We start from the raw sequence: 26,613 nt of genomic DNA on the forward strand, positions 1-26,613 counted from the left end.
AATCGAATGAGTAAGCAGAATCTTTAAAGGCGTACGAAACTCCTGTCACTGCGCGACCAGTCGCCGCGGTGCCACAAATACCTACGGTGGCGGCGCGTCATTACTCCTGCCAGCCACTCAAGAGCACAGCCTGAAGGCAGCGCCGAACCAGGTATTTAAAATCTCTCGCGATGAATAAACGACAAAAACCGGCCTCTCGCTTTAGATCCTGCCCGCATCTGCCGAGATGAGGAGCGCTTGGTAAGTTGTGTGGTCGCAACTCCGTTTTCTATATTGGTTTTCACTATGGCGGCACGTGTGCTAAGTATCTTCAAGGATTTGGCGGTTTAGTCGATATATCGTGGACTTTGAAGGTCACATCGGCAAGCTCGAAAGAGCATTTCGACGTTGATTTTTGTTTAAACTATGACCTTTCTATAGACAGTACAGAAAAATCATTGCTTTTGCCCACAACGCAAAATACTCGCCTGCTGACTTTTAGGAGAAAAGGACGTGGTGTTATCAAACGAAACAATGGAATGACCTTTCCTTTTTACGGGAGGAAGCGACATGCGCCCTTTTTAAATATCACATGAGCAAAAAAAATCCCCCTCTTGTCTGAAAAAATGGAGGGGAAAATCTGAGATACGATTGCGACAAATGTATAACATCAATCCTTTTCGCTCATTACTGCAAGACTTTTCAAATTTGTGTTCAAGACCACGACATGTTTTTGGTTGACTTCTTCGTGTTTCTGGAGGCGGCTCTTCTGATTTTTTCAGGTAAGTCCATTAAAAGGTCGTGATTGAAGATATATTTTTCACAAAATAACGCAACGTATTAATCTTCCCATTGAGCCCCTACCATAATTTGTGAACATGTGAGGAGCTTATTTCACCGAATATGACACGTTACTAAAGTGCGCAAGGACACTCCCTATCCATCATGTGTTGTTTCGTGAATGTTATTGTTTAGTTTCTTTATATTTTTGTATATATTGTTTTTAATTTAACCTATTTTTATAAAAATCATGGGAAAATAGATACATAATAATTCAGAATATTTCTACCGTGGCAAACGTTTTTGAGAACCAAATTAGGTCCTTTATTGTAACCATGCCATATGTTTCGAATTGCACACGACCTCGCCATGTACTTCATTCCAGACTAAGTGCGAGCAAAGCCGACACTAATAGCCAAATATTCCGATTCAAGCGGCGCTAAAAAAAAAAAAAAAACGACACATTACTCCTCGTTTTTGAGTGTACGTTGTCAATATACTCCGTTTCACATTATGTTGTACCGCAGCGAAGGCTTGAAGCGCGAGCTCATACCGTTGGCAGCTGCCTTTAATGCGCGAGAACTTGTGCCGCCGAGATGTGCCCTAGAGCAAGGAGCTCGCGCTTGTAGCCTTTCCTACGGTACATCATAAGGTAGAATACAGTATAAGCGGGATTCACTCGCGATTTGTTTGCAGCCCTTTCCTCATAGATGGCGCAGAATCTTTCCAGAACAAAAAAGTGGCATGCTCACCGCTGCGTATGCAGGTCGGACGCTCGGGGTGAGCTTGGGCCACCACGGGTTGTTCGCCGCCGATCGGGGGGAGCTAGATTTTGTTCGCTCAACATCCGCCAGAGGCCTGTGGCCCCTGGTGGACCAAAGGCCGGCAGGTGTCAAAGGCCGGCGCGAGACACAGGTCAGCGAAATGGCTCTGGTTTCCGACTGACCCCAAGATTGGGACTAAATTGAAACCGTTCAAACGTACTTTCTGAACTCACTGTTTGCTGATGTTGTGCATCGGCAGTGCACTCGGGTTTCCAGCGTTTGCATGTGCATCATTCATGTGGATACAAAGCTCAATCAATTGATGTTCTGACATCATGTATTGGCTTTGGCAACATTCATCGCTTGTTTGTCGCATGAAATTCGCTTTCCGACAGATACGCGGCGGCGTGTTGTAATACATTTTTGCACAGTAACTTTTGCTTTTAATAATTTTTCCACTAAGTTCAGACTTAATATGCGAACCTGCAATGAGTAGCGTTAGATTGTGCACAAGCCACGGTCGTTGGTAGAATAGGGCTTCAGATCGGGTGCCAGTTTCAGTGCATGTACGTATACCTACGGTGTGTGCTTTGCTCGCTTTCCAAATTGACCATGAGATGCGTGCTTAGCTGTGAAGGACGCGTGCTGAGCAGTGCGATTTTCAAAGCCCAGCATTTTGTAAACAACAATCTTCTGGCCGGTGCGATACTATACGTTCCGTGTATGGCGGGTGCTTTGCTCACTTTGTGAAACGATGAAAAATCACAGCACTCTGGGTTCTGATTCGGTAAATGTCGAAACGGCGCATAAGTATCTTTCAGCATCTGCTCACCAGCGCTAATAAAGCGTACAAAACAGATAGCGTACCACATTTCGCGTTTTATCAAAACGCTAACAATCATTTGTTTTCGAATTTTTTTGTAATTCTTATTTTTATTTTAGATGTATTGTTCGCGCTCACCGTGAGCGCGTATGCTGAGGCGCGGGATATTTCTGAAGAAGTCGAGAACGCGCGTGTACAGCTTTGAGTGGCGCTCAAATGAACGCAATTACACGGGCGCATGTAGCGTTAGCTTCAGTGCAATAGAAAGTTGTGCCTACGATTGTTATCTAATTGTTCCAAGCGAATGGTGCACGGCACACGCAGTAAGTTGAAACCGGGCGCTGGTGATATCTGTACTGATAGATAACTGCAAGATTTTCTTGCCGTTTCGAATATCGATTTATATAGACCCATTTAACATAACCCAAAGCCTCTGCATTTTAATTTTTATCGTTAACGAGAAACCCAGTGTAAATTTTCACTCTCTGGATTATGAAACTAGAATTCTAACTGCATCATTTTTTTCCGGGAACCTGCAATCCAGATTGCAGGCAAAGGAATAATTTCCGAAAACCTGAAATCCAGAAAGAATCCAGATAGACTCCCACTTCCTTAAACCCGATACTGAAAAGTTATACGGGGTTTTTTAGTAGAGGCATCATCACACTGAGATCGAGCGCAGACAGAAATTGACAGAAGCGGAGGGCCAACGTTTGGCTGGACGTCGTGTCCGGTAAACGCGCCGAAAGACATTCAGCGTTGGGCTTGGGCCCAAATAGTTAGCCGGCGCCATGCGAGTGAAATGACACACCGTTATAAAAGGCGAAGTTGTTCGCAGGCTTGTTTGAGACGATCGGACTATAGACCTTTTTTGCATAACCTTATACGAGCGCGTTACCAACGTACCCTCGACCCGGTGCATTCTTGGACTGCCCGCTGACACAGGGTATGCAACGCAAAGAGTATTGGCGAAAGGGTTTAGGGACGGACGTCGTGCGTGAATTAGTTCCGAGTGCTTTTTTTGTTACAATTCCCAAAATCTATGGTTGTCTGGCGATCATTGCGTCGCCGTCGTGTGCACATATAAGTTTAGTAGGAATAAGAACAATCGCTGAAATTGTGTGATGAGCAGAAGAAACTGCAGCGGCGAGTGTGGCTGCAATGTTATTGGGCTTTACACGTTCCACTGGGATCCTTATTTATAAAATCATTGGATCGCGAGCGTGAATTGCGAGGGAATTGTATCAGATTCATCGTCATGTTTATGCTCACGACTTTTTAGTAAAAGTTGTGAGCATAAACGCGAGTTGGTATGGCATCTTTTAAAGTATGCCGTCCCAACTCGCCCAAGCTTCAAGTTTATGCTCATGACTATTTTGTCTACGGCAAGGCGACCGATTCCAATCCGGTGCAGGTGCTCCGATTCAGTTATCGCAGCAAGGTATGCTCATGCTCCATTGTAGAAATGTCCGAAGCGGGCCGCCCTTAATTTAGGGAGACTGCGACTAGACGCCGTGTTTTGATGGCTCAGTGGCTGTTGTAAGCGCTCATATCAGATTTGTATAATAACGGAAATTTCGGATAAATAAAAACTTTTGTGCCGCGTTGAAAACCGCGCTGAAGACTAGAAGATGAGAAATGTGAGAATATGTGTTCTCATGAATTTGACGGGCACACAGAGATTTCGCAAGACGAAAATAAGTGAGATTGAGTTTATTGCCACGTTTGCTGATGGGAATCGCTTTCCACATTGTTTGTTACTGGACCACTGGGTACACTTTATTTAATCACTTGAACTGCACGAAATATGAACAAACATGCTTGTTTTTTTCATAGGCTAAAAACGTCTTTATTTAACAAAAACTCAACTACTCTGAGTTTAATATGTATTGACCCTACGTATTGTCTTTATATAAATATGCTTCAAAGCAAGCCCTTACGTACTCAGAACATGAAGAAAAAGTTTTGATATTAGACAGTTTTAGTATAGCGTTGCTGGCTCTTACGTACGCAATACGCAATAGTATAGCGTACGCTAAAAATGACCTGCTCGGACCGAATTTAGTTGTGCGTTACGTTTTCGAGTGAACACCGCGCATGATCTTGGTTAGATTTGCTAGAGCTGCAGAATTCCGCGTGCTTATAGCGCAACCATGCTCCTGGAAAGAAATATTGAAAAGGAAAACGTGTCCAATGATTTTATTTCAAATTAAACCAAGCCGCAGCTGCCTCGTCAAGCGCGCTTTTCTGCGGGGTACAGAGGCTACGAGTAAAGGCCGGTTCAGACGCTTGCGTTTGAGAGCGTTTGACTGCGTTGCGTCGAGAACCGAGAGCGAGTCACCGGCATATCTGTGCTTCGTGTGAAGCGTGCAATCCAATTCAAAGAATCATCTTAGCACGCGATATAAGTAGCAGGGATGTCCTGGTTTCTCGCTGCCGCAACGCAGTCAAACGCAACTGTCTGAACCAGGCTTAAGAGTGCGTAGCCAAATTCGATCACGGAGCCTCCGTCAATCTTCCCTTTGAAACGGCACCTTTTATCAATGCTATCGCGGAATGAAATTCATGACCTACTGATGTCCAGTACATAGCGAGAACTTCGGCGATTTCTTTTAGAGTCGCTCGTCCGTTGGCGATGAACTGTGCGAATAGGCTTAGCGTTGAGCAGATCGCAGCGTTGACGCACATTCCAAGCGGCGAACATGTTCACTGTGCACTCCTTCACCTGCACGGCGATCTGATTCGACCGCCGTAGGTCCCGGAAAGAATTGCCGAGCTGAACACCACGCAATTTCACGTAACACAGAACTTTGAAAACACCATGTCGCCTTTGCTGCGCCAGTCGAGGTAACCGCCATCTTGAAACTGGTGCTCTCGTTGGGTCCGAGATCTCTCGAGAACGTCCCGCAGAGCCCGCTAGCCCGCCACGCAAAATCTCCAGCGTTGCGTGCGTACGCAATACGCTAGCTCTTCTATTGCGTTCTGCGCACGCGCACTCCCGACCCGCAATTTTATTGCGTGCGCAAGGCTTTAGCGTACGATCCACTAAAACTGTCTATTATGATATAATTTCACGCAAGAACTTTAAGTTTGATCCAGATATCATCTGGAACCTCTATCTGTATCAACGGAAGCGATCTCCTTGTCCCAAAGCGCTAGCTACTAAAGAGCCCCGCATCGATATTCGCTTAGGTAGTGTTGCACTTAAAGGAGCGGTGTAACGATATTCAAGTGGAATGTTTTTCACTTTACACGAGCTTACTGGCACACCTGGGACTCAAGGATACTCACACGCAACGCCACTTGCCAAGAAACTCCTTTGTTGGAGTGTAATTGCAAGGACAAAAGCGATAATTTTCATTTAATCTCTCCTTCGCAAAATTTGATGACGTAACGTGGGGATCACAGTACACCCCGGTGACGATATTTGAATGCGGTTCATAGATAGGACCCGAGCATTGCGTGAGCACTCGACTTGGGCTCATGATAATTGCTAGCTCGAGAAGCATTCGGGTAGTGACCCGTGTCCAATCGCTGCAACGACGACAACAGCCGAGCCATAACAATGTCCAGAACTTAGCGCGTGTCCTGCGCTTTCCCAACCCCAGCGCGTGGCTCTGATCAACATTGGCGGCATATAATCGGCTCCAGATCATGTGGCCGCTTGTTCTGGCTGCGAGTTGAGGGGGTGAACGCTGCTTGTTTTTCTTTAATTTTTTTCTGGGACTTCTATTGCGTGGGGTGAAAAACGAACGCGTGTTTCATAGGTCATTAACGTTAGGGTATTTGCTCAAAGTACAAAAATAGTTGCATCGCTCCTTTAATGCGAGCTTTACGGCTCTGTGATCCGTCCACTCCTAAGCTGAAACTCAAAGTTCCGCCTTTAGCGCGAGCTTTCTGCCCTTGTTAAAACAAGTGCGAACGCGCATGCCCGCGCAACCAAAGCACTGCAGAAGCCATAGAACTCGTGCTCAAGGTGAACCTTCTAATTTTAGCTTAGATATTAAAGGGGCGATGCAACAATGTTTGTACTTTGCGCAAATACCGCTTAGAACGGATCCCTCACGTTAATAGACAGTTTTAGTAGATCGTACGCTAATGCCTTGCGTACGCAATAAAATTGCGGGTCGTGAGTGCGCTTGCGCAGAACGCAATAGAAGGGCTAGCGTATTGCGTACGCACGCAACGCTGGGGATTTTGCGAGGCGGGCTAGCGGGCTTTGCGGGACGCTCTCGAGAGATCTTGGACCCAACGAGAGCGCCAGTTTCAAGATGGCGGTTACCTCGACTGGCGCAGCAAGGGCGACGTGGTGTTTTCGAAGTTCTGTGTTACGTGAAATAGCGTGGTATTCAGGTCGGCAATTCTTTCTGGGACCTACCGCGGTCAAATCAGATCGTCGTGCAGCTGAAGGAGTGCACAGTGAAAATGTTCGCCGCTCGGAATATGTTACAACGCTGCGATCTGCTCAACGCTAAGCCTATTCGCACAGTTCATCGCCGACGGACGAACGACTCTAAAAGAAATCGCCGAAGATCTCGGTATGCACTGGACATCAGGGTCATGAATTTCATTCCGCGATAGCATTGATAAAAGGTACCGTTTCAACGGGACGATTGACGGAGGCTCCGTGTTCGAATTTGGCTACGCACTCTTAAGCCTGGTTCAGACAGTTGCGTTTGACTGCGTTTGACTGCGTTGCGGCAGCGAGAAACCAGGACATCCCTGCTACTTATATCGTGTGCTAGGATGATTCTTTGAATTGGATTGCACGCTTCATACGAAGCACAGATGTGCCGGTGACTCGCTTGCGGTTCTCAATGCAACGCAGTCAAACGCACTCAAACGCAAGTGTCTGAACCGGCCTTTACTCGTAGCCTCTGTACCTCGCAGAAAAGCATGCTTGACGAGGCAGCTGCGGCTTGGTTTAATTTGAAATAAAATGATTGGACACGTTTTCATTTTCAATATTTCTTTTCAGGAGCATGGTTGGGCTATAAGCACGCGGAATTCTGCAGCTCTAGCAAATCTAAAAAGAAAAAAAAAAAATTGGGTTGTGTGTATGTTTATACAGCCTAGAACTTGGTCTGCCTCACAGGGGCGACGAGTCTCCCAGCTGTAGATGAGCAATTTAGCCAGTGCAGTACAACCGCTAGTCTGGGGTCTTTAACGTGCACCACGCAGTAGTGATACACGACCGCACGCCGGTACGATGCTCATCCAGATCGAAACGGGCAGGGGTGGGGATTGAACCCAGGATCCCTGGGTTCTGCAGCGCGAGCTTTCGCTCCACGTGCTCCGAGCTGGTGTGCGCTAACCAAGATCATGCGCGGCGTTCACTCAAAAACGTAACGCACAACTAAATTCGGTCCGAAAAGGTCATTTTTAGCGTACGATATACTATTGCGTATTGCGTACGCAAGAGCCAGCAACGCTATACTAAAACTGTCTAATGACCTATAAAACACGCGTTCGTTTTTCACTCCGCGCAATAGACGTCCCCCCCCCCCCCCCAAAAAAAAAAAAAAAAAAAAACGAGCACCGTTCACCCCTCAACTCGTAGCCAGAACATGGGGTCGCGTGATCTGGAGCCGATTATATGCCGCTAATGTTGATCATAGCCACGCGCTGGAGTTGTCAAAGCACAGGACACGCGCTGAGTTCCAGACATTGTTATGGATCGGCAATTGTCGTCGTTGCAAAAATTGGACACGGTCCACTACCCGAATTCTTCTCGAGCTAGTATTTATCACGAGCCCAAATCGAGTGCCCACGCAATGCTCGGGTCCAATGGATAAACCGCATTCAAATATTGTCACAGGTGGTGGCCGAAAAAGCAATAAATAAACAGGAATAATTAAACGTTTAATGTAGCGAACTTGTGTCAGAAATAGAAGGGTACACGAAAAAGAAGAACAGAGCGTCGCGGGCGTCGAAGTCGGCGTAACAGCAAGTTCGAGCGCTAGGGCGAGATTGACTCCGCTCGCCTTGCGGAATCCCTTATGTACCCTCGTGGATTTCTGGATCGTTTGGCGTAGAAGGTTCGGCGCATAGAACGCTCTAACCTCGAATCGAGCAAGACTGTTCTCGAATTCCCCAGAACGTCACATTACAGTGTCAACAAGAATGTGTAGCCGCGGCCAGGAATTGAACCCTGGCCTTCTGCGTGGGAGGCTAGCGCGATAACTGCTAGGCCACGCGCGCGCTGCCTACATGGGCAGCTGCGCGCACGGCAATATTGTCATTGGGGTGTACTGCGATCCCCACGTTACGTCATCAAATTTCGCAAAGATGAGATTTAATGAATATCATTGCTTTTGTCCTTGAAATGACACCGCAACAAAGGAGTTTCTTGGCCAGTGGCGTCGCGTGCGAGTATACATAAGTCCGACTAGTGCCAGTGAGCTCGTGTGAAGTGAAAAACATTCCAATTGAATACTGTTGCACCGCTCCTTCAAAGGACGATAGAGACCCAAGTATACTCGCACGCAACGCCACTGACCAAAAAACTTTTTTGTTACGGTGTAATTTCAAGGAAGAAGGCGAGCGTTTTCCTTCAATGTCTTCTTCGTAAGACTTAATGACGTATCTGGGGGTCGCAGTACCCCAGCGACGATATTTGAATGATGCTCATAGAATGGACCCGAGATTTGTGTGAGCACTCGACTTGGCCTTGCGATAATTAATAGCTGAACGAGCCCTCCGGTAGTTGGCGGTGTCGAATCGGTGCAGTGACAATAGCCGAATCATAACAATGTCTCGAACTCAGAATGTGTCCTGTGCTTTGCGACTCCCAGCTCGTGGCTATAATCAACAGTGGTGGCATTTAATCGGGTCCAGATGACGTTGCTGCTTGATCTGGCTGCGAGTCGAGGAAGTCAACCCTGCTCGTGTTTCGGTATTTTTTTGCAACTTCTATTACGTGCGATGGAAAACGAACCCTTGTTACATAGGTCATTAACGCCAGAATTTCGTTCTAAACGGTATTTGCGCAAATTAAAAAAAAAAAAAAATTATTTTTCTTTTTTAGTGTTTTTAAATTTTATATTGTCATTAAACTAAGTATGGACAGTATTTAGTCGTAAAAATCCGCAGCTACAGCAGCCAAAATTTACGAACCACAACTTTTACAGCTGTTTGCTGATTCATTCGGCCTTCGCATAAGAAATCTTGGATACTTTATGGTCACACGACTGCGTAGAATATCGCCACAATGTAATCAATTCTGATATTACGTTTTTTACAGCGGAGCTGTTAAGGGCTAGGTTCGCGAGGATCGTGTGCGGTACCAAAGAAATGCCGAAAGAAACCTACGCGCCATCTGTAAGCGACAACGGGAACCAGGTAACCAGTCTGGTTGCCGCTGTCACTCATAGATGGCGGCAACCTTTCCAGCTATCTAGAGTTCCTGTATAGGTCCCCTACGGGAGCCAGAGTTGCGCGTTCATGCATGGCATGTGAATACGGCTCCTCACGTGACTGAATTCGGCGAATAGCAGCGCCGCGCGTTCGAGGCGCCGCTGAAAAGCCGGGGAACGTACGCCGGGGCGCGTGCAACGTCTACCTTGCTGCACGACACTTCATACGGCTCCTCAGGTGATCGGATCTCGGCGAATAGCGGCGAGGGCGGCACGCGACGCGTGGAATCAAACGCGCAACTCTGGCTCCCGTAGGGAGACTATACAGGAACTCTACAGCTATCATGGAAGAATAAATAGTTGGGCGAGTTCGTGGGAATTCGTCGAAGGAAACAGCTCGAAAAATAGTCGAAGGCGAAGAAGAAACGCAAGTGACGAGCGCTGCCCATGTCACGTATGTTTCTTCTTCGTCCTCGTTTACGCGCTGTTTTCTGCGCTCTTATCAGATTCGGTTTGGACTAACGATGGGTCGGCCGGGTGCCCTTTCTTCGGGGCAAGAAGACTGGGTGCAGAAGGAGTGGCGACGTACGCAGCAGCGTGCGCGAATGGGTCTGCAACCGCCGCGTGCGTCGAGCGCTTCAGATTTCCTTGCGAAAAAAAAGAGCAGATCGCTCGCCTCGAAAGTCACCGCCGAGAACAGAAGCTACAGTTCCGCTGCTCTTCGTTCTTTACCAGAGTGGAAAGGCTGAAAGATTTTATTTTTAAGTAACAAAAGTTCACATTTTTGCAGGTGTCAATTGCTACGAAGGAGGTTCATCCTATAAAGAACAGGTGATAAGAAGACGTTGCGCATATGGTAAGAAATTACCACGCAGCATGCTGCGAGGCAGATAACGACAAAACAATATTTGTTTGACTCCAAGCACTGTGCACTTCGATCATGAACTCCCTCGCGCTCTAGCGATGATATAAACGATGATATAAAAATGCCACCCATGTGTCTGCGGCGATTAGTTTAAGCCCTTGACTGATGTGGCATGGGGATGGCAGCCGTGTATTAAGACTGGTACCTCCTGGTGCCCGCATGCTCGTAGTCGGTTAGCTTTAGCCACGGTAAAAGGTTAGCCCGATTTCTCTACAAGGGGGAATTTTAGTTCACGTGGCCGGCAGAGTAAGGACGGCGGGGAAATATGGAGGTGCCCCTGCGAGCGAGCGTCGCTCGATTTGGAAATAATATGTCGTACTGGCTGCAATATCGGGAGTGTTATTCAGCAATGATATGTGCAGTAGGCTCTCGCTTTGACTTACCTTACTCATAATGCAAAGCATGAGCAATCACCTCACCGCATTTTTTTTTATAGCCTTTCGATTCTGGTTATACCCATGCCTAAATGAACGCGGTAATTGTCGCCATGGCAACGTCGTTGGAATACTAAAGTGGATTCCCTTGACTCAATTGGCAGGGTATTGCTAGCATAAACTTATTAACAGTTAACACTAGAGATGCAGGTGGCGCTAGTGTGGTGTTGCATTTTGAATCAGGCACCAATCAGCCTAATTTTGACTTTTGGAAAAGCATTCTCGTGGGAAAACGCAAATACTTTTTCTCTTCCCACGCGATTATAAGAGCACATATTGCTTAGTGTTGTGGCAGAATAAAAGCTTGAAACATTTTGCAATCGGATGTACAAAAATATGTCAGAGAGTTTTTCTTTAGAATCGATGGCGTCGAACACTGCGCTAAAATATCCCAATACACTGGTATAATACGTGTTGGCGTAGCAAAGTGTTATTTTAGGGCACGCATGTAAGCGTATAGTTAATGATATGACGCACACAGAGTGAATCAGCTATAAATAGCACAAAAAACAAACAAATTAGTTGTTAGTAGCTTATACAGCAGGAGATTAGTCTGTCAGTACATGGCAACATGATTACCCACCGTAGATGAGCAATTTATCCAGTGCGGACAAAACACAAGAAATATGCTCTTATATGCCAAATCAAACAATCAAAGTGGACGATAAGAACGAAGAATGGAGTTAGGGAACGAAGAACACGTACTGAATTAGAACACACTGTGCATGAATAATGGAAATAAAGCAGTGGCCGAGTGTCTTTGCTCTGAATTAAATACGATTGTCATTTATGGATATCTTGCATTGTCACATCCTGCTGTACAATATAGGCCTGGGTCTCAATTTTTCCTAACTTATACTTCGCTGAGTAATAAAAAGAAGTATTAACTGAATAAATTATACTTTTATAGTATGAATAAAGCTAAATAGTACCCGTCACGAGTAAATAAACTACGCTGATTTGTTTCATTGCCGGGAAACGAAAAAAGAGTACGTACGTTTTCCAATAATACTACATTTGAATTCTGGAAAGTCGACTGGTTGCTGTCTGCTTCAATTTGCCACGGAGGTCCCATTGACACTTACGGCAGCTGAGCCTCTAGGGTTTATTGTAATAACTCGAGGAGTTATCGCACGCAGAAGCAGACAGCGTCCCAGTAGATCTTTTGCTAAATTTTCGAAGCAGAAATGTACATGCTATGAGTGTAGTTACACACGCAGCATGTGCTGGTGTCTTCAGTAGCATAGCCTCCTGTATGGTGGCAAAGCCTGGCAAGATCGCCACGAGACGCGGCCGCCGAAATGAAAAGGTAGAGCGGCAAACAATGAATACGGGCGCCCCGCTGAGCCGAGACGACGAAACACACTTGTCCCGAGCGATGAAATGTCCGCTAGTGCTCCTCCCGGTCCTCGGGCTACCGCTTCTTTTCTCGTCGGGTGTGAAAACCATGTTTCGGGTCTTTGCCGTTACAAAAGCTGTGCGCTGACTACAGGCGTTTTGTGTGTGTGTGTGTTTTTCAAGAAATCGTATTTTCAGTAATATGATATGTGATGCCTTCCTCTCCGCTTTACTGAGTAGTTTTCTTAAATTAGCTTCTCGGAAGAGGTACATATTGCATACCTTTAAAAACCTAGTTTCGGTTCCAGTGTTCGTATGCACCATAAAAAAATGAACGCGAGCTATTCTTCCCTTCTGCATTATCAGCCAAAGCTTATACACTATAAAATGTCTAAATTTATTTTATCTAGTAAGCATGCATCATATGAAAATAAACACCAATACTGGCAAAATAAATGGTGCGAGTTCAACTTCTATTTTTATTGAAAAGCATCTCAGTTACAGAAATTTGTGTTGTCTTTCACGTCATGCCAGTCACACATTCATCTTAGAGTTTTTCATTTCCTGCATCAGTTTTGTACTTTTTCTGGAATCAGACGATTTAATTCCACGAACAGAAAGTGCCGCTTGGCATCGCAAACAAGGAGTCTTTCTCTTTGGATGCTCACCCGGGCACAAAACATCATAGCTCCGTTTTTTTGTTCGCCGCATTTGACATCGTTGTGAATCCCTTGTCTCTTCGGCACAGTTATCAGCCATACAATATTGTATCGCTTTACACACGACACAAAACGAGAAGAAACAGCAACACAAACACGCTCCAAGCCAGCGTTGCTAAACGCTGGCTGATCGGCCTCCTGGACCCGCTGTGACTGGCAGCGCCGCGCCCGGCCCCTGTGGCGGAATCGGGCCACACGACACGCAGTTCCTACAGAGAGGACGACGCAGTCGGCACACTTCCCAGTTTTAGTAAACCCCAGCCTCGGTGTGCGCTTTCTCTTCTTCTCTGTATCGGTATACGACAGCCTATGCCTGGACTCGCTGGCTGACTTGCACTCACTTTTCCCGAGCCTTCGAGACTAAGGCAACGGTGTTTGCTGTTCTCAGAAGATCGCATCGTCCTTCCCTTCTACATGTGATCTCCTAATCACCATCACCCCCCTAGACGGGCGTCACAGGCATTTATTATACTTGCTGCATGCCTCTCTTATGCGCCTGCGCTAAGGAGCGCAAATAAATACTCACATACCTCATCTGCAATAAGCAGAAATTATTACAGCGACGTTTATCCTCTAAATACTGTGGTATTCTAAAAACTATTCTCTGTTAAATAGCTTAAACTATTACGTTCTGAGTAAGGAGGAATCCTTTTGAAGACATAAATACCACTTTGAGACTCCCTTTTGTAAATACCAATCATAATTAAGTCTGATTTCGTGCTTCAAATGTTAAATCCGATTCATTTTGGCATTGTCTTGATGTATTTCATTGAATATTTTCATACAAGTGTTTACAACACCTTTTTGTTTAAACTGTCTTCTGAAAAATTATATTTCCAGTTGGTACCATTCACCTCGAAATATATCTAGTTCTGGATGCAGGCTACGCGGCAATACACCAAGAGAATGTGTCCCAGTGCCGGCCCTACCTCGAAACACTTGTTAACAATGTAGGTATGCCTTGACGTCTAAATATTTGGACGAGTCAATGTCAATGTCGCGACTGATACGAAGAAAAATAATAAACTTGAATGTCTTGTGTAGAGTATGTAAATGGAAGTGTTATCTTGCAGTACCCATAAATTCATTCTAAATTGCTGTGCGCGCCGGGCAAGTTTCTAAATACTCGAACTTGCGCCTGACTAACACCTCGTGCCAATGGGTGTAAAACTGCAATGACTAAGCATTGTCGAACCACAATATCTGGAAATGGGAGTAATTTCGTGTGTCGTATTTGTAAAGTAAAGCACATGTGACACCCAATTCCTTGCTGCCCCTTCCAGCTTCTTTTCCCATCTGATAAGATGTGGATCAGACATGGTCTGATAGAACTCAGCTTGCTTTTCGCTACACAACAGGCAGAGACCATAAACTAAAGTCATTCCGTATGCTCACCCGAGCCGTCTGGTTTATCCTATACGTTCTTTTGAACGAACATGACACATAGATCGCAATTCCCTATTGAAAATTCTCATTTGTATGAGAAATTTCTGTGTCCAATAAACACATATGAATCATACAAGATGTATAAGAACATATAAGAACCGTATAAGAACCATATAAGAGCTATATAAGAACTATATAAGATATATGAGAACATAGAAGCACCATATAAGAAACTAGTGGGAAGTTTCTTATAAGTTTCTTATATGGTTCTTATATATCTTATATAATTCTTATATGGTTCTCATATATTTCTTATATGGTTCTTATATGTTCTTATATGTTCTTATATATCTTGTATGATTCATATGTGTTTATTGGACACAAGAAATTTCTCATACAAATGATTTTTTTTACTAGGGTTCTCCTGCGGTGGTCGATAAAAAAATATGGCCATGAAAAAAAAAAGTTTTTCTTTCTAGGTTTTTTTTTTTTTTTAGGAAGTAATTTCGAGTGCTTTTATGCATTAAATTTGAAGTTTGATACTTTCAATCCTTATCTTTGTTCCAGGTGGAGGCTTATTTTTGGAACTTCACGTGCCCTGACCTTATACTTACGCTTGTTGGAGTAACTGCGTTAACTGTAAGCTATAGGAGAAAAATCAATTTTAAGTACTCTTTCTCTTGTATTTCTATTATTATTATTGTGACGTATTTACGCCTTTTGAAACCAAAGGTGTTGAAATCTCGGGTGCATGATTTTGACCGTTATTCCGTTATTATTCGTGGATAATTCGTCAAGTTACCTTAATGGCGTACAAAATTTACTCCCACAATTTGTTTTGTTAATCTTGTCAAAGTCAGTCTTTTTTTTTTCTTTTTAACAGGGCAGTTACGTCATTTAAACTTGCAGGACTTCCTATGCCCCGTCCGCCTCGGAAACTGACACGATGCACTAGTTCTAGAACACGTAGTCATTTATTTAGATTTATCGCAACGTGCTTCGACGTAAAATGCTCCTGCCAATGACGCTGCTCCGGCCTTTATTAGCGTCGAGCGCCTCTCGCGTAGCTCACTCCACTACGCTACCTGTCGGTGGAAATGCCTCCCCCCCCCCCCCCCCCCGTACCCTTCCCTACTCCTCGAAGAGAGCTGCGCTCTAATTCGGCGTTACAGGGAGTTGTAAACAGCTTCCACTTTTTTCTTTCCATTGAACTCAAGTCTCTTTTTCAGCATCGCGGAACGGAAAGAAAAGAAGACTAGATCGGCGGCGTTCTGCCCTCAGCCTGGTCACAACACACTCTTATCTAAGATAAGTCGGTGACTGTAGATGATAACAAGGGATCAAGACTTTGCTATCTAATAATGACAATGAAGGCTGACTCACGCGGGTTGCCCCCTCTTTTATTTATATTTGCCACGACCGATCGGAAGAAAGGGGCGCCGTTAAAACGGAAGTTTTTTGTTAACGTATATGAAGGCATTTTTTCCAGATCCTAGCACATAACAGCTTCGCTGTAAAATTGAGAAAAAAAATGAAAGCCGTTTACAACTCCCTGTAACACCGAATTGGAGCGCAGCTCTTGAGGAGGAGGAGGGAAGGGTACTGAGGGTTACCTGTTCTCGGGGCGGGGGGGGGGGGTCATGTGACCTTGGGGGGTCACGTGACCCCCAGAAAAAGTTTTCCGCTAGATTTAGCGGGGAATTTTTTCCGCTAGATTTAGCGGGGAAATTTTTCCGCTAGGTTTAACGGGAAAATTTTTCCGCTAAATCTAGCGGGGAAATTTTTCCGCTAGATTTAGCGGAGAATTTTTTCCGCTAAATCTAGCGGGGAAACTTTTTCCGCTATTTAGCGCGGAAATTTTTCCGCTAAATCTAGCGGGGAAATTTTTCCGCTAGATTTAGCGCAGAAATTTTTCCGCTAGATTTAGCGGGGAAATTTTTCCGCTAGATTTAGCGGGGAAATTTTCCGCTAGATTTAGCGGGGTATATTATTCGCTAGATTTAGCGGGGAAATTTTTCCGCTAGATTTAGCGGGGAATTTTTCCCGCTAGACTTAGCGGAGAAATTTTTCCCCTACATTTAGCGGGGAATTTTTCCCGCTACATTTACCAAGGAATTTTTTCCGCTAAATCTAGCGGGGAAAATTTTTCCGCTAGATTTAGCGGGGAAATTTTTTCGTTAGATTTAGCGGGGAATATTTTTCGCTAGATTTAGCGGGGAAATTTTTCCGCTAGATTTAGCGGGGAAATCTTCCCGCTAGATATTTCCGCTAGAATTAGCGGAGAAATTTTTCCGCTAGGTTTAACGGGGAAATTTTCCCGCTACGTTTAGCGGGGAATTTTTCCCGCTAGATTTAGCGGGGGAAATTTTTCCGCTAGATTTAGCGGGGAATTTTTTCGTTAGATTTAGCGGGGAATATTTTTCGCTAGATTTAGCGGGGAACTTTTTCCGCTAGATTTAGCGGGGAAATCTTCCCGCTAGATATTTCCGCTAGAATTAGCGGACAAATTTTTCCGCTAGGTTTAACGGGGAAATTTTCCCGCTACGTTTAGCGGGGAATTTTTCCCGCTAGATTTAGCGGGCAAAATTTTTACGCTAGATTTAGCGGAGAAATTTTTCCGCTAAATCTAGCAGGGAAATTTTTCCGCTAGATTTAGCGGGCAAATTTACTTATAATGCACAGCGCGGTTACGCCGACGGCGACGGCGACACCGACGCCGCTCAAGCCGGAAACGGGCCCCTAAGAGCTGCGCTCTAAAACGCGTCGGAACTGCTTGGGACGTGTTGGGATGGATTCATTCTGGGTCACCGAGCGTCAAGTTTCCGCAGATGGTGAAACTCGCGCCTTACTTGATCTTCGGATTGCCGTTGGCACTTCCGGACAGAACCGATGCTGCCGTGGTGTGTATGATGATGGGACCTGCGACACCGATATGTCTCTGGCTCGAGGCACTGCTGAATAAAAACAAATGTGGCCATGGTTAAAAGCGCTAAAAAAAGACGTACACAAGATAAAAGACAAAGTGCCCGTGTTTGTCTTCTTTTTTGTGTACGTCTTTTTTTAGCGCTTTTAACCATGGTTCAATTCAGTCAACACCAACTAGCCCAACAAGTTCTTTTAAACGTGGCCACGCCAGGCAACGACAATAATCAACTAAGGGCTCGTGCTCCTCCATTCACCGTCTTCACATCCGTCGTAGGCAGCATCCTGGTGGGTCCGATGTGGAATCTTTTGAGAGAGAGAGAATAATTGTTTATTTACAGTCACGAAGAGGTCTACCTGCTTTAAAGGTGATTTGCTACTTTATAAAGGAGAGGAGTGTAGGGTTGGGGACAAGAAAGGAGAGAAAAAAAAGAGAGAAAAAAAAGGTTTAAAAAATTATATAAAATAATACGAATTTACATTATTAAACCAACTTCTATAGCAGCTTGAATAATCGAGTATGAGAGAGAAAATGAATTAGTGCTTTCGTGGCCTTATGTCCGTCTACGTTGACCACGGCCAAGAAGGTGGTGCAGTTCAAGCTTTTCATTTGGTCCTAGTCCTAGCTGTATTTTCAACGTCTTTCTTTCAGAATCGTATTTCTTACATATACACAATAGATGGTAACTGTGTTCGGGTGAAGAACATGAAGAGCATATGGATGATTCTTCCTTGCCAATAAGATGAAGGTATTTCTTCGTATATGCGACGTTGAGACGCAGTCGATGAAGTGTTGTCTCTTGAGCTCTTGAGAGGCCTCGTGGCATGAAAAATTCTAATTTGGGGTCAATGTGTTTTAGGTATTTCTAGTAATAATGTGGGTCTGTCCATAACGACGATGTTATTTCCCTGTCGATTGTTCGAGTGACGGTGTTGGAATCAGTTCTTAAAAATGGAATGAGCGTCTCTGGCTGCGTTGTCTGGAGAAATATTTCCAGTGATCCCGCAATGCCCTGTCACCCACTAGAGAACTATATTGTGCCCCTTAACCAAAGCATTTTGGTGGATCTTCAGGATTGCGTGAATAAGTTGTCTGTTTGAACTTTGTTTACGGAGTGAAGAAAGAGCTAGAAGAGCAGACTTAGAGTCGACGAATATAACCGATTGGTGTGTATTTTGGAAAATAATATGCTGCAGGGCTGTTCCGGTCGCCACGAGCTCTGCAGCAGTCGAGGACGTCATATGACTTAGTTTTGTTTTAATAGTTGTTTTGGTTGTTCGAATATATATACCGATAGATGTGGAGGTTAGGGTGGTAGACCCGTCCATATAAATATGCACATAGAGTGAATAGGTTCGATATATATATTCTAAGGCTATTTGTGTAACCACGACGATTGATGTCTCTGCTTTCAACCTGGAATGTTCGCTATAATTTCCAATGGGGGATACATCCAAGGCGGAAGTGTCGGATTCTGTGCACCCGCAAATAAATTGGAGAGATAGTCATTCAGGAGCGTAATGATTTTGGAGAATCTAGAGGAAGGTTTACATTCAACAATATCCTTAAGGGGGTAATCTGTATAGTGAGTGACATGTCGAAGGTGAGTTCTGATTTTTTTTTGAGTTCTTAAGGCTGAAAGTGGAAGTGCCCTAGCCTCAGCGAGTCTGCCGTTTTTCGATGTGCATTTGGGTGGGCCCAAACAAGAGCGCAGTGCTTGTGCCTGGGCACTTTCAAGATTGTCATGACTGTCTTTGAGACTCCGTTCATAACAGGTGAGGTGTATTGTAAGAGTCCTACAAAAAGAGTTATAGAGGGTCATCGTTGCTGAGACGGAACAACCCGACCTTCTTCCGCTTATCATTCGAATTATTTGAGTGAAAGATTTTAATTTATTTTTGAGTCGTTTAAATCAGGGACCCAAGTAAGATATCAGTCTACAGTTACACCTAATAAGGTGTATTGAGGAACATAGGGTATCGGTGTTCCTTCCACATATATGGGATATTTGCTGGTGTCCTTTTTGTAAAGGCGACAGCGGCTGACTTTATGGGAGATATATGTAGCCCACGAGGCTTGAGATATCTTATGACAATGTTAATAGCTTTCTGTAGTTGTGCCCGATTTATGCATAAAAACTTGCTCGATACCCAAAGACAAACGTCATCAGCATATCAAGATATATGTACTGTGTCTGGAAGAAGTTTGAGAAGACCAATGAGCCATATATATTAAAAAGACTTGGACTAAGAACACCCCCTTAGGGCACCCCTCGTTTTACTTCATGGTGTCCTGTGTCACCGTCTTGTGTTATAATGTAAATTTTTCTTCCTTAAGGTAGTTTGATATCCACGTGACTGCAGGTCATTCAAATCCCATGTTTATTATGTCAAGGAGCATCGCATTGTGTTCCACTGCATCAGATGCCGCTTTGATGTCAATCATAAGAGCGGTTGTTTTCTTTTTCTGCATTTTCATCTCTTCGATACTAGGAACCAAACTTAGTACATTGTCTATGCTGCGTTTTCCGCGGCGGAATCCGGACATTTGGGGTGGATATAGGCCTTTGTTCTCAAGGTCCCATTTGATCCGCTTAAGCACCATTTTTTCAATTATCTTTCCAATGCAGCTTGATGTGCGATTGGTCGATAGGAATTAATATCAAGAGTTGACTTTCCAGGTACGAGAATAGGCAGGACACGAGCTACCTTCCATTCATTTGGTATAGTGCCAGATTCCCATGATGCGTTATAAAAGTCCAGTAAAAGACATCGTGCTCTTTCACCAAGATGAGTCAAGGCACAAGAAGCAACACCGTCCGGCCCTGGAGATGACTTAGTGTTGCATGATACAAGCGCGATCTCTAACTCTTTTAGTCTAAATGGGACATTAATTAGCCCACAAGCATGCGTTATTTGATCTGTGATGCTGCTATTGTATTTAGAGCTTGACGTGTAAAAGATAATATTTGCACAATACTCATCTGCCACGGCTGTTTCTATGCGTTTTCGGCTCAAGGGAATGGATCGGAAGGGATGGTATCGCCGCGGTTTATTACGAAGGCTTTTTATCATTGGCCGAATGCGTGTCAAAGGCTTTCTGGAATCTAGGCTTGCGCTCTTATTTCTCCATCGTTTCTTTTAGAGATTGTCTAAATGCGGTTGAATGCGCTTTCGCGCTCGCGGTGATGCTCTCAAGTCTTCATAATTGCCTGTTTTTTGGGCTCTACGTTCTGCACGACGGCGAATAGAGCGAAGCCGTTCATATTCGGTATCAACATCAGTCTGCGAATTCGCCATTTTGTACGACTTTGAAGCTTCTGATTTTGCTGACTCAATGGCGTGCGCAAGGTTATCAGTATTAGCCATCTTATGACACTTTGTTTCTAGTTTTTCTTGGAATTTTTTTTCAGTTAGTGTAGGATAAACTTGCACCCAGTTTTGCGCAGCAAAATTTGTTTATTGTGATATAGGTGGGGACGTGATCACTTCCGTGAGTTTCGATGTCGACAAACCATGATGTCTTAATGGCCAGATCGCCAGAGGCCAGTGAAGTGTCTAGTGGGCTACTCATCGTCACCCCCTTGAAATACGTGGGACTTCCGTCACTGAGAACCGCACGATGATTTTTGTCGGCCAGATCAACTAATACTCTTCCTCGAGTTTTAGCCTTTTTACCGCCCCATATTGGATGATGGCTATTAAAGTCGCTTGTCAAAATATATGGGCTTGGTATCTTTTTAATTATTTCTTCTAGTCTAAGCTTGTCGAATGCTTTACCTGGTGGAATGTATGCCGCAATTAACGTGAAAGTGATCGCTCCTTTGCGGACACTTGCAGCAATGTATTCGTTAGTTTGGTGCGGTAAAACCGCATGCAAAAAGAAGGTGAGATTTTTCCTAATTCCAAGAAGTACCCTGCTTAAACCCGATCTTCTCTGGGAATAAAAAAGCTCATAACGTAATCTTTCGAGCGGTAATATCATTGCCATATGGAACCTGCACACATCTACCTCTTCGCGCTCTTAAAAAAATATTTAGGTCGGCGACATCAATAACCCCGCACTCTTCATCAGATTGTCGATGCACCATATTGTAAGACAAATTGGAAAGCTTCTTGCTAACGCGGTAGCGCCCTCCCATATCTTTGCTAGAGACGCCGTGGAGCCTCTAGCTGCTTCACTCAGCGAATGAGTTCGCCTCAGCTCCAGATCTCCTAGTTGAACTGCATATTTTGCCTCCACTTGTACTTGTAGGTCGGCTGCAGTCCCGAGACCTCTAGGCTCACCCGAGCTTCTTGTAAGTTCTTCGTAAAACGCTTCCGGAGACTTCATGCGAACTGCCTAATGGTACGCTGCATACTCATATGGTTTGTGGAAAGAAGGCCATTTCCCAGCAGAAATGCGAGCTCTTTTCCAAAGTTGAGTCGAAGTAAAACCCGTGGACGGGAAACGACTGTTATTTATGCAAGTGTCGCGTTCCAGTCTTTCCGTTGCTCGGTATGCGTTGCCAGCATCGTCTTCAGGTTACGGTTGACATTTTTTATGATATTAGCCTGTAAAAGGTACAACGAAATCCGTTTCTGCCGTTATCCGTAGTACCTCACACGCATCTACGAACAGCTTGTTTGCTAAAGAAGAAGCGCTATCCGTATTGAGCATTGCGGCAAAGCCAAAGCGCCCAAGTGACTCGAGATGACTCCCCTAGATTTTGCTAAAGTAAAGTTTGCACAATAAAAAAAAAAAAAAAAATCACCCACTTTGTGAAGCGGTCGGTCACAACTAGCAAATATTGTTATCCGCGTGGACTATACATATGCAAAACAACCGGCAACGGCACAGGCAACACACTCCCAGGGGTGCATGTTTTCGACTGAATGCATAAACCTTGGTGGTTGGAAACATTGGGGTTTTGCCGTCTGACCTAAGGTACAGCTACGTGCGCACCTAATTACATCTTACCTCATGTCTGGCCACGTTGAAATTTGAGGAAGCTTTTCGCAAATTGCGAACTAACGGCTGTGGCGGGCTATGGCAGAGTAATGCATACACTATCTGAAGTACTTACGCAGTTTGCAAAGTATTGGGGTCTGGAATGGCAAGCCGGTGACATTGTCGTCCGCCTGGCGGATGTACCGTACAAGGATGCTGTTGCTGCTCAACAAGTACAAGTCCAAGTCTCCGTGACTCCCAATGTCGGCTGTTCTTTGCCCCCTCAGTCGTTGTGACACTCGGCAAAATCTATCGGACCGCTGGGCAGCCCAGAGTTCGTCCCTGCTCACCAGAGCTTCCCTTCCATGAATCCGGTATAATAGTCGTTGCATTGGCTAGTCCCGCCAAATCGGAATTTCCCTGCAGTGCCTGCCCGAGAAGTAGAGCACGCGACAACGCATCTACCACAAAATTAATCACTTCACGCTTGTACTCAATAATATGCATGTAACTCTGTTGCGTAAGAGCTCATCGTCCGGGATGCCCCGCAGGGCTTTCAAGAATGTCGAGCCAAGAGAGGGCCATGTCGTCAGTTGAATGTTAAACGAAGCGTCGTCAAGATAGATGTCAAAAATGCGTATTTCCAGAAATAATCGCCAGACATTCTTTTTCGGGTGTTTTATATTTCCTCTCTGATCCGGTGAGCGTGTGACTGGGGAGGGCCACCGGACGATGAACGCTGTCATGTTCCTGCAAAAGAACCCCTCCCAGTCTGTAGTCGCTTGCATCTGTCTTCAAGGTGAACTGATGATTCAATTCGGATATATTAGACATGCGTTTTCTGCAACAGCCTTACACATAGACGTAAATGCGGCTTCTTCATGTCGTCTCCAACACCACTTGGCCATTTTGCGGAGCAATTCGTCCAGAGGTTCCGTTATCTGCGCACATCGCGGAATGAAATCTCGGTAGAATGTAACCATCCCGAGATATCTCTATAGGTTTTGAATGTTTTGTGGTGTGGGTACTCTTTTATTTCTAGGCAACCTACCCTCATTCAGACGCAGGCTGCCGCTATCGACAACAAAGCCAAAAAGGTTGATTATACGCGAGGCCCAATGAACTTTACCTCGATTAGTTTTTAGACCGGTCTAACGCAATCGTTTGAGAAAAATGCGAAGGTTCACGAGATGCTCCTGAAATGTTTAGGGAAACACAACTACGTCATACATGGAAGCGTTTCGCAAACTCCTACATCCCGTCGCCAAGGAAAGCGTCCATTACGTGATGAAAGGTGACGGGAGAGTTGACAAACCTAAAGGATAGCAAGTGATTTTAAACAACCCTCGGTGACCAATGAATGCGCTCTTCTAGACGTCCGCCGGTTGATCTTCAGTTTTAAGGGATTCCATGGCTGCACTGGAGGTGGATTTGGTGGGCGACCTGGGGGGGGGGGGGGGGAGGGGGGAGATGGGGCATCTTTTGTTTTGATTTGGTGCGGTAAGAATGTGCATCTCGCGTATTTCCGTGAATATCTGCGAGAATGGCTCCGACATGTGCTTGAGCTGCTGCTTGAAGAAGCTGCTACTGGAACACTTTCCCACGTAGTTTCTTTACACTGTCTGGGAGCACAGGATCCCGCCCCGCGAGGTGAAATGGAATCGCGTTCCCGGGAATAAATTTCTCGCGTGTGATACTGGCATTATCTCAGTTTTCATCCCCCAACAAGTACGCGTTCCGAAAAAAGCAAATCTAACGTAAGCTTTTACGTTATGCTGCCTGGATCCAGGGTCATAGGTACTATCATCCAGGCAGGTACAGAACGCGCAATCGCTTCTTTCTGCCGGAAAGAAATTCGTAATCTCATGCAGCCCCCCCCCCCCTCCCTCCAAGGGTGTAGTATTCGCAACTCCAACGCCCTATAGGTGGCGGGGCGGTAGTTCCAAGATGGTGGAAGAGACGGGGATAGATTCTCCAGGATATCCCATGCGCCTGATCGCGCTGACGCTGTTCAGCGCGCTAAAAATTATTTACTAGTCTACAAATGCGAAACGGTTAGGAAGGGATCATATTACAGGTGACGTATATGCTGATGCACGTTAGGAAAACGAGCATGCTCTTATTTAAAAGTTTCAGAAACCTCAAATTGCGAAGCTTCGGTGTGAGCGAGCGCGTTTTAGGCACCGACCACGTTACTGTTTGTGGCAGAATATTTTTGAGGGCGTTGAAGATATGTTTGCCCTTTGCCTGGCCATTAGTTCTCCAAAAAGAGAGCCGAGAACGGTGACCGTGAAGTTTCAGAAGAGCAGCGTTCACAGTATTGGTGTCTTCGCGTCACAGTCTCACAACTCGCTGCTCGCCGTCTCGGTGTTAGTGTATTGCAACACGTAATGAAACTGCTCTATGGTTATTGATAGAAAGTTAGTTACCGCAGGCTACCCTGCGGTGTAGCAGTACAACCGCAACCTCGCCCTGTGCCTTTGAAGCACAATTTTCAGTGCGCGCCAGGAGAGTTGCCGTGCTCATCACTCTAAAAGAAAGAAAAAAAAACGTTGTAGTCCTTACACTTCTTGGCACATATACGACGCTCCATAAATTCAGTTCGCCGTGCAGCCCACTGACGTCAAACTGACGGCCCCAACTTCTACGAGAGGCTTGATGACGGCGCATTATAGGATATTAAACAGCTAAAGTACGCATCAAAGAGTACCAAGAAAAGAAAACCAAGGCTTTGCAGTAGGCCCATCAAACCTCCGACTAATATTATCTTTTTTTTTTACAGTCATTCACACTTATTTGGGTTATTTTAATAAATTGCACAACTCTACTATTGAGGCGCTCGTGAAAGTTGGTAGCGCCGGCTGAACGTCAGTGCGCTGTACGTCTAAATTGAAGTTTAGGGGTGTCGTAGGCTCTGCAAAAACTACCTATTAACATAATCGGCGTGTTTAAGAGTTTTATTTATTGCTCTATCCAAAATAATTTTTTTAATATACCGTACCTTTTTTGTACCGTGTTATTTGCAACGGTGCGGTCCCTCTGGCCAAAACTGCGCGTTCTAAGGTCTCGTCACAAACGGCTGGCTAACACAGACCCGCTTAAAATGCTTCGAGCCTTCCTTTATTTGCTTTGTAATCACTTGAAAGCAAGTACGGGTATTCTGTCTTTTTGAAGTACTTGGAATAAATGGTCAGGTTCCTTGTAACGGCCTTAAAACGCGAACCCATTCCCAATTTGTATTGCTCGACATACCGTTTTGCGACGAGTTTTCTCCTACCTATGGCCAAGAATAGACTTTCCGTAGACCGTACCATAGAGTTCTTCATTATTAGTGGGAGCGTTTTTTGTCACGTTGAGTACAGATTGAGCTGGCGGCCATGCACAAGATCAGAAATCTGCAGCGTATGCATGCACGAAAAGTCCCTAATGAGATTAGACATCCCGGTCCTACGTGCAAGGCTGTTGCAAGGCGCAGCACAATAATTCCTTTTTTAATGAGTTAAATTTTTTCGTTAAAGCGGCTTCACGCATCAAGGCCGACAGTCCCTGCCACCGTTTCCTCGCCGCCGCCGCCGCCGCCGTCCCCGCTCATCTGGTTTTCCGTTCGTCCGCGGGAGGGCGAGCGGCGCGCTGGAGTTGCGAATAGACTCCACGCTACCGATAAATTATTCTATGAATTAATACATTATTTTACACGCACAATTGATATAGGCTGCAGGGAGAAAAATTAAAAAGAATGTATGTGTCTTCAGATGGACCTGCACCCTTACATTTCACACATTGGGACAGCAAAGAGAAAACGAAAAAAAAAAGTAACAACAAAAAAGGGTGCAGTCCCGCGTGAACCTCTTGCGCGCCGGGCGCGGAACGCGAATCCTTCTGCCGCTGTTATGGCACGCAAAGCCCACACAATCCCGACCCCCGCCCCCTTGGTGGTGGTAAAGGAGGGGCTGAAGAAGTGGAGGACATGCGAGGGGTGGTTGCTGCGGTTCTTTGAGGCCGCCTATGAATTGGCGAAGCGGTCGTTGTGGTTGCTTGAAGGAAGGCGTGCCGTCGGGAAGCTCAAAGGGTCATTGTGGAACGCCTTTTTTGACTACCCGTGCTGCATTTTTATGTCAAAGAAATGCTTGTTCGTCTCTTGTCCCGTCGCTCTTTCCACCGCCAGTGGGTCCTCTGTCTGCAATATGGCACACCCGTTTTTGCCCTTCAGGCACTTGATCCTGACGACCGTAGCGCACAGGCAGAGCAGGTTGAAGAG

At 45.3% G+C, this 26,613-nt stretch overlaps 1 protein-coding gene across 1 annotated transcript in view; it reads left to right on the plus strand.

The window, feature by feature from the left end:
- The first annotated feature begins 627 nt into the window (after window positions 1–627).
- LOC115312829 overlaps window positions 628–26,613 on the plus strand; it is a 74,224-nt gene continuing 48,238 nt past the window's right edge. Inside the window, exons 1-4 of the mRNA XM_040211260.1 lie at window positions 628–761; window positions 10,492–10,557; window positions 13,958–14,067; window positions 15,071–15,142. Of these exons, the coding sequence (XP_040067194.1) occupies window positions 707–761; window positions 10,492–10,557; window positions 13,958–14,067; window positions 15,071–15,142 (303 nt within the window). The 5' untranslated portion in view covers window positions 628–706. The remainder of the gene's footprint in view (window positions 762–10,491; window positions 10,558–13,957; window positions 14,068–15,070; window positions 15,143–26,613) is intronic.

The sequence above is a fragment of the Ixodes scapularis genome, unplaced genomic scaffold, assembly GCF_016920785.2.
Source record: "Ixodes scapularis isolate PalLabHiFi unplaced genomic scaffold, ASM1692078v2 PGA_scaffold4__175_contigs__length_147842914, whole genome shotgun sequence".
Taxonomy (NCBI): domain Eukaryota; kingdom Metazoa; phylum Arthropoda; class Arachnida; order Ixodida; family Ixodidae; genus Ixodes; species Ixodes scapularis.